This window comes from Triticum aestivum, chromosome 3D, assembly GCF_018294505.1.
Source record: "Triticum aestivum cultivar Chinese Spring chromosome 3D, IWGSC CS RefSeq v2.1, whole genome shotgun sequence".
Taxonomy (NCBI): domain Eukaryota; kingdom Viridiplantae; phylum Streptophyta; class Magnoliopsida; order Poales; family Poaceae; genus Triticum; species Triticum aestivum.
This window is the reverse complement of record NC_057802.1, coordinates 563,858,586-563,867,450: the sequence shown is the minus strand read 5'-3', so window position 1 is coordinate 563,867,450 and position 8,865 is coordinate 563,858,586. Positions and strand designations below refer to the sequence as shown.

The following is an 8,865-nucleotide window of genomic DNA, read 5'->3' as shown; positions in this document are numbered from 1 at the left end:
GCAAATCATCAAATCGAATTAAGCAACACAAGATAAGCATAAGCTCATTTGATATTGCTCATTTGATATTAAGCAACACAAAGCATCCTTTCCTTCTGTCATATGACAAGAAGAGGTACAACTGAAAGATCATGACCCTTAATATGTTTGATGACCTTTCCAAAATTATGTAGCTGCACTGCACGCACTATTATATGATCCCTAGGGATCACACATAACTGCACGCACGCACAGCCACTGCTGTCCCTGACTCTTCAGTTCAGAGCCAAAGGGCGCCGGCCTGGCGGAGGAGCGGCACCAGCTGGCCACTGAGGTGCAGCGTCATGACCTTGTCTGTGGGGCCGACGAGCCTGCCGCCGATGAAGACCGCTGGCACGGGCGGGCTCCGTCCGACCATGCCGGCGAGCGCCCTCTCGACGTCCTTCCCACGGGGGTCCTTGTCCAGCTCGTGCACCACCCAGCTCACGCCCAGCTCCGTGAAGAGCGTCTTCACCGCGTGGCACATGCAGCAGTTGCTCACCCCGAAGATCACCACCGCCCGCTGCGATGCCAGCTTCGTCACTCTTTCCGCCATTGCAGATCGAGCGAATTGGTGGCTAGTCTGTATGCTGTTGTTCTTGGGGCTTTGTGATTGATATATCTGCTCAACTCACTTCGCTTGAGCTTGCTGTAGGCTGTGGTTTCTTGGAGTTGGATGATAGTGATGAACCAACGGTGCTTATTTATAGATGACTGCGGCGGGTAAAGACGGAGTGGTCGGCGCAGTGTTGCAGGCTTGATTGGGGTGCAATGGAATGAGATGTGGCTAATCGGGAAGAATATATGTTCTCTGTCTAAAGGTTCTATTCTACCACACCTTTTGTAATCTTTGCTTTTGAGAATTGAGAGAGGCCAAAATCATACAGTTAGCTATGACCATGAGAGTGGCTGATCCTTGTTATTTATTTTTAAATAGTGATTGGTCTCGAATAAGTAAAGATGAAGAAGAATCAAGATTCGGGACAGGCTGAACTTTTGTTGTTAGTATCATACATAGAAATATGGCGTTAAGAATCAAGATTCGAGATAGGCTTAACTTTTGTGGTACCAACTGAATCAATGCTTCAGCTGATGATTCAACAGGTTCCTGATAAGCTAGGTTTAGATACATTCTAATCGCCTGTTTTGCCGTTTGTGCGTGAGAAGGAATACCAGTGGACATGATGCATCACATCTAAAACCCCTTTATCTAATGGATACCACAAAATTAAGTAGAAAACACACTAACGATCCCCCCGACAACTACAAGTAGTGAACTAGTGATGATGGACGGATTGGACAAAAATATTTTGGAAAAAATAAATAACTTTTAATGTGGAAGATGGATATCACAACTAACTTTCAACATGCTCACCTTGTTGTATCATTTGAGCCATACCTGTCCAGAATACAAATGAAGCTTCCCTACCACAAGCTGTACTTTCAGTCATTCTGTTCCAATTGATGCTCCTCATTTTTAGTTACCCCTCTTCCCAACGAATTTTTACACTACTGATCGCCATGATAAAATCTTCATTACCAACAAGTCTTCATATTGGAAAATATCCTATAAACACTGCATTCAAGCTTAGAAGATTCAGTGCAGTTCCGGTTGATTTCTCACAATACACTTCTGTGAACTTCAAGTTCATCTAGTGAAATGACAGATGTTATTAAGATGAATCTTGCACGACTGCAGATAGAGTTGCACACATTGTTAGACAGTCATGACAAATTCAATGCATGCATAAACACGTTTCAAACTAAAGAATGGAATTAAACATAGTGAAACAACATACATTAGTCAAAGGAGATGCCATCAAACCCATCCAGATAATTTTTCTCTCATCAATTTCCATTACCTCATCGGCAACATACCTTCCTATTACAGAAGTCATACCCAGTGATGATATTACAAAGACCAAACACAGGGGGGGTCGTTCCTCTTATCATGCCCTACATTCCGTGCCGGGAAAACTGGCGGCCAGATCATCATAAAGGGAGAGATATCGGTTTGACTATTTCGAATTCCTTGACTTGACTGTACTTTTATCCTTTCTAGACCAGGTTTTAGTTAAGCAACCAGCCAACCACTGAAGATTGTAAAATCTAAACGAGAAAATCTTAAGTTCAGCATGTACCTTTTCCTTTTATGGAAATTTCATTCACATGTATATGCAGGACACTGTTCCTATGGTGATTTTGTCATTGTACCAAAGGAGAGCTGGCAAAAAAACTTTGTTCAGGATGGGATGATAGGCTATGTCATGAGGGGCAGCGCCTTCAACACCGCTCCTGTAACACCGCTCCCGTGCGGCCGCGCCGGGCCGCACCGGAGCGCCGCCGCCCACTCCCGGCTAGCCTCCCCCATCCTTGCCCCTCCTCCCGCCGCCGCTGGCATCGTAGCTGGGCAAAGTCCCGGCGGCGCGGCGGCGGCGGAGCTTCCTCGACCGACGTCCTAGCACGGATGGCGTGGATCTCGTGGTGGGGGCCTCCCTGGCGCGGCGGCGCAGATCTCGCAGCAGTGGCAGCGCCCGCACCGGCCAAGGTTTCGATGGTGGCGTGGGACGGCGACGACCAACAGATCTCGGCGAGCATCTTCGGCGATGGACGATGACACCGGCTGGTGGTGTTGAGCCCCCGATCTAGTACAACCTAGACGGACCATGACCATTTTTGCGCTTGCTGCATTGCCATGTCTCCAACGAAGGCACGCCAAGGAACTCCTGGGCTAGTCCGGCGGCACGAGGACTGTCCGCGGCATCGGTCCAGGGCATGGTGGTGGTGGCCTCCTCCTTCGTCGGGGGCGGTCGGGCCCGTTGGGCGGCGGATGGCGGCGTGGGGCCTGCTGGTCCGCTTCAAAGAATAAAGGTGGTATGGCCTTGCTGTTCTTCGAGCACCAAGGCGTCGATCTGCTTCAAGTCTGCCTCCTTGATTTGACCGCCGTCGAGTTCCGGGCTTCCTCTCGGAGATTTCCGCAGTTTAGCGTAGGGCGCTACTGGATATCTTGAGCGGAATCGATGCGGTCGCTCGCGCCCTTATCATCAGCCAATTGGCTTCATTTGGGCGAGGCGCGAAGCTTCGCCTTCTTGTCGGTACCATGGGACATGTCTTAATATAGATTTTCATGAAATGGACAGAGGTGGAGAAATCATGGTGGCTGCGATCCGAGGTTGGTATTGGCAGAGAGAGTACTGGTTCTGTTGAAGACAATGCGGCACATGTTCTCTCTGTTTGTCAGGTGTTTGGCGACTTGCAGCAGCAACCTTGGCAAGCGGGGGTGGCAACATAGGTGGACTGCATTCTTGGTGGTGCTCCTCGAGTATCAAGCCACGGTTTCCAGGGTGTAAATCTAAGGTCTGGCCTTCATTGGTTGTACCTGGCGATGGCCTTGTTGAAGGCATTGTTTTGGATCTTGGGCTTTCTCCAGGGTGAAAACCCAAGATCTTCGATTAGGCGACGACAACGCGTGTGCTTTGTTTCCTTCTTGGAGGCGTCGCTTTTGGAGAATCTTGTTTGTATTACTGGTGTTGTCTTCGATGGTGGTTAGGGTGCTACTGTTGCGAGTGGTTCAACATCGTGACGGGGCCTTTGTTTTCTTTCTTCTCTTTTTTATTTTATTTCTTGGCTGTGTGCATCCCTGATGTTTTTGGACATCTTGTTGGTGCAGAGGCCGGGTGTATTTGGTATCATCGCGATATTAATATATTCCCTTTATCGAAAAAAAGAAAAAAACACCACCTCAATCTTATGCATGGATACCAGGACCACATTACACTTTCAAACTAGTTAGTGTGCGAACTTTTCTTTTGCGAGGGAGTTAGTGTGCGAACTTTTTTTTTTAGAAAACTTCCAATCTATTCATCTTCAATCATGGCTATACAACGAACACCAGAAATAATAAAAGTTACATCTAGGTCCGTAGACCACCTAGCGACGACTACAAGCACTAAAGCGAGCCGAAGGCGCGCCACCGTCATCGCCCCTCCCTCGTCGGAGCCGGGCAAAACTTGTTGTAGTAGACAGTCGGGAAGTTGTCGTGCTAAGGCCCCATAGGACCAGCGCAGCAGAATAGCAACCGCCGGCGATGAAGAGTAGCATAGATCGGAAGGATTCAACCTGAAGAAACACAAACATAGATGAACTACGACCAGATCCGAGCAAATCCACCAAGGATAGATCTGTCGGAGACACACCTCCACACGCCCACCGACAATGCTAGACACATCACCGGAATGGGGGCTAGGCGGGAAAGACCTTATTCCATCTTCACGGAGCCGCCGCCGTCTCGTCTTCCTGAGAAGGACACAAACCCTAACAAAACTTGAAGAAACATCTAAAAACGGAGCCCTCCCGCCGGCAAAGGCCGGGATCCACCGCGCCGCCATGGCCCTAAGGCCACCGGAGACGAGATGGACCGGCGGCGGCACCGACGGGAGGCAAAGGAATACTAAACTTTTCTTGGGGAGGAGGCTTTGCTGGTCCGAAATTGAGTTAGTGTGCGAACTTGATAGTGAAAAACACCTGTTCACTTTGTTACAGAAGCCTCGACGTATCTCTTAATTTCTCCATCATAGGGATGAAATTACCAAAAAGAACGTAGAATGAAAAACACTTGTTCACTTTGTTACAGAAGCCTCGACGTATCTCTTTTAGACCTTTATATCAATTTTACTATTTAAACCCACTAAGTTTGTGGTTACTGAACTGCGTTGAAATGCACTTATTTTCTAATCTGTGGCGGAAAATCAGCAACAAAAGTGTAAAAAGAGAAGGATGACGGCAGGCAGAAAAACATTTATTGGACGAATAAGTGATCCACTGCGATGCCAAATGCAGCCTAGGTAGATCCTTAGTACCGAGCTCGTGCCATACCGAGCTCACTGGACCAGTGCATCTACCTAAACATACTAACCTCCCTGAATCAGTCCATCTACCTCCAGTTATGTACTACCATTATATAGCTCCGAAAAAGGTGTACGATATGACACTATATTCTCCATTTACTAAGGAGCATTATATAGACCGTAGATTCTCTCAAAGTTTTAACACAACAACCAGCTAAATTAAGCAAAGCATCAAATCAAATTAAGCAATGAAAAGATAAGCAAAACTCCTTTAATATTGCTCAGGATGCTCATCTCTTACAAAGCATCCATTCCTGTCATATAACAACAACAGGTAAAACCATTGTTTTAAATAGCGGCAGTCCTCTAAATCAACAATAGCGGCGCTATCGCGGAGCTATAGCCCACTATTGTCTATTCAAGACGTTGGGTAAAACTGAAAGATCATGCCGTTAATATGTTCGACGACCTTTCCAAAATCAGTAGCTGCACTGCACGCGCTATGTGAACACTAGCTTAATACCTCAATTTTGAGGCTGAGATAACACGTAACTGCACGTACGCACCAGCCACTGTGTGTGCTATGACACAGAAGTCCGACAAAAACGTGTGTGCTATGACACAATATACTCCAATTTACCGAGCAACGTTATATATATACCGTGGATTCTCTCTCACGGCTTTAGCACAACAGCCAGCAAGATTAAGCAAAGCATCAAATTAGTTAAGCAGCGACAACAAGATAACAAGAATAAGCTCTTTTAATATTGCTCAGGATGCTTATCTCTTACAGAGCATCCTTTCTACTGTTTTCATGACAAAAAGAGGTACAACTGAAAGATCATGACCGTTAATATGTTTGATGACCTTTCCAAAATTATGTAGCTGCACTGCAGTGCTCGCTCCGAAGATCACCACCGCCCGCTGCGACGCCAGATTCGTCACTCTGTCCACCATCGCTGATCGAGCAAATTGGTGGCTAGCTTAGCTGTAGGCTATTGTTTCTTTGGGCTTTGTGTCCGATCGATCTGATCAGCTCACTTCACTTGAACTTGGTGTAAGCTGTTGTTTCTTGGAGTTGGATGATAGTGATGACCCAGCGTGCTTATTTATAGATGACCGCGGCGGGTAAAGAGGAGGGAGTGGTCGGCGCAGGATTGCATGCTTAATTGAAGTGCAAGGGAATCGCTATGAGATGTGGCTAATCGGGTAGAATATATGTTCTCTGTCTAAAGGTTCTATTCTACCACCTTTTGTAATCTTTGCTTTTGGGGAGGGGCCAAAATCATACAGTTAGCTATGGACAGTAGAGTTGCTAACCATTGATATTTTTTAATAGTCTCGAGTAAGATAAACAAGAATCAAGATTCGAGACAGGTTGACCTTTTGTTTTCAGTATCACACATAGAAAAATGGTGTAGAATCAAGATTCGAGATAGGCTGAACTTTCGTGGTATCGACTGAATCGATGCTTCAGCTGATGATTCAACAGGTCCTTGATAAGCTAGGTTTGGATACACTCTAATCAGCTGCTTTTGCCATTTGTGCATCAGAAGGAATACCAATTGTGTGGAGTTGTGGACACGATGCATCACATCTAAACCCCTTTATCTAATGGATATCACAAAATTAAGTACAGAACTAGCTACAGATCACACCTAACTATCTCCCTTAGAACTACTAGTAGTGAACTAGTGATGATGGATGGATTGGGCAATATTTTTTTGGGAAAAAATAAAAGGTCTAATGTGAAAGATAGATATCACAACAAACATTCAACATGCTCACCTTGTTGTATCGTTTGAGCCATCCCTCCTGAACACAAATGAAGCTTCCTTGCCACAACTTGCAGTTTCAGTCATTTCTGTTCCAGTTGCTTCTCCTCATTTCTACTTACATATTTTCTCAAGTATTTTTCACACGACTGATCGCCATGATAAAATCTTCATTACCGACAAGTCTTCATATTGGCAATATCTTATAAACACTGCAGTCAAGCTTAGAAGTCATACCCAGTGAAGATATTACAAAGGTCAAACACAGGGCAAAGGCAGAGCTCCTTCTGTTTCAGCTAAAAAAAGTGCTCATTATTGACAAGTCTTCATATATGCAATATCTTATACACACTGCAGTCAAGCTGAGAAGATTCAGTGCAGTTCAGGTGGATATCTCGCAATACACTTATGTAAACTTCACGTTCTTCTAATCAAATGACAAAGGTTATTAAGATCAATCTTAGATGACTACAACACCTAGTGTTCTACGGATGCGAGTCTGCGACATGAACTCTACACATTTGCATTGCTAAGCTCAGTATCTGCTAATAAAGTTGGTAACCAGTACATGCAAGAATCTACTATATTTTGTATTCCGGCAAATAGCAGATAGAGTTGCACACATTGTTTCGACAGTCATGACAAATTCTATGCATGCAGACATGTTTCAAACCAAGGAGAGGAATTAAACATAGTGAAATAGCATACATTAGTCAGAGGAGATCCACTCAAACCCATCCACGGAATTTTGATTTCTCATCAATTTCTGTTACCTCGATAAGCTATGTAATATGGGATAGTCCTTTCAACAAATAGGGGCACAAACTTCCCAAAAAAGACCGCCAACCTTATGCATGGATAAAAGGATTACATTACACAGAGTCAAACTTAGCTAGTGTTCGAACTTGATAGTGAAAACACATTTTCACTTTGTAACAGAAGCCTTGAGATATCTCTTAACTCCGTGATAGGGGTGAGATTACCGAAAGAACATAGAATAAAAAGGTTAATTTTGACCTACCATATCTTTTAGACCATTATATCAACTACTATCTAAACACACTCAGTTTGTGGTTAATGAATTGCGTTGCAATGTACTTATTTTGTAATCAGCGATGGAAAATTAGCAACAAAAGTATTAAAAAAGAGTTAAACAAATAGCACCTAATCAAACTCCGCCTATGTTGTCTCAATATGGAGATGAAACACAAAAGTTTTTCATTGGGGTGTAACCCTCTTAGCGACGCGGCACATCGAGACCCGGGTGTGGTGTCAAATGGGCAAGGGTCAGGCCGTCACCACCCCCTCCCCCCCCCCCCCGCCCCGGTGGCGCGCCGTATCTTGATCTGGATACAGTGGCAAGTGAGTGAGGATCGGGGCATCGCATCCTTAGTGACGCGCTACATCTACGCCCAGCTGTAGTGGAAAATGAGCAAGGGTCTTCGCATTTGATTCAACGAGTGCGAATGGTATGGAAGCTAGCCGGGCCTAGGAGGATCCGCTTAGGTGGCTGGAATGTAGGGTCCCTGACAGGTAAGCTTCGGGAGCTAGTGGATGCAACGGTAAGGAGAGGTGTTGATAACCTTTGCGTCCAAGAAACTAAATGTAGGGGACAGAAGGTGAAGGATACCGGCTTCAAGCTATGGTACACAGGGGCGGCTGCAAACAGAAATTGCGTAGGCATCTTGATCAACAAGAGTTCTGGGAAGGCCTAGAGGACATGGTTAGGAGTGTTCCAATTGGCGAGAAGCTCTTCATAGGAGGAGACCTCGATCGCCACGTGGGTATTTGATATTTTTTAATATTTGCTATGGCAAGGAGAGCGGCTGATCTTTGATATTTTTAAATAGTGTCTCGAATAAGTAAAGATGAAGAAGAATCAAGATTCTTGACAAGCTGAACTTTTGTTGTTAGTATCACACATAGAAAAATGATGCCAAGAATCTTCGAGATCATAGGCTTAACTTCTGTGGTATCAACTAAATCAGTGCTTCAGCTGATGATTTAACAGGTCCTGATAAGCTAGGTTTAGATCCACTCTAATTTCTAGTTTTTTGCCATTTGTGCGTGAGAAGGAATACTGGTTGTGTAGAGTTGTGGACATGATGCATCACATCTAAAACCCCTCCATTTAATGGATGCCACAAATTAAGTAGAAAACTAGCTCCAGATCACACCTAACGATCTCCCCTAGAACTACTAGTAGTGAACTGGTGATGATGGAT

The 8,865-nt window shown here is 45.1% G+C and overlaps 1 protein-coding gene across 1 annotated transcript; it reads right to left on the bottom strand.

The window, feature by feature from the left end:
* Nucleotides 1–205: 205 nt before the first annotated feature.
* On the bottom strand, nt 206–1,036 carry LOC123075472 (putative glutaredoxin-C2). The gene has a single exon (XM_044498068.1). It carries the CDS (start codon nt 572–574, stop codon nt 260–262), a length of 315 nt encoding a protein of 104 aa, XP_044354003.1. The 5' UTR covers nt 575–1,036; the 3' UTR covers nt 206–259.
* Between the last annotated feature and the right edge of the window lie 7,829 nt (nt 1,037–8,865).

What these genes read in the sequence shown, in the direction of transcription:
- LOC123075472 (XM_044498068.1), bottom strand. Translation starts at nt 574, where the DNA reads ATGGCGGAAAGAGTGACGAAGCTGGCATCGCAGCGGGCGGTGGTGATC.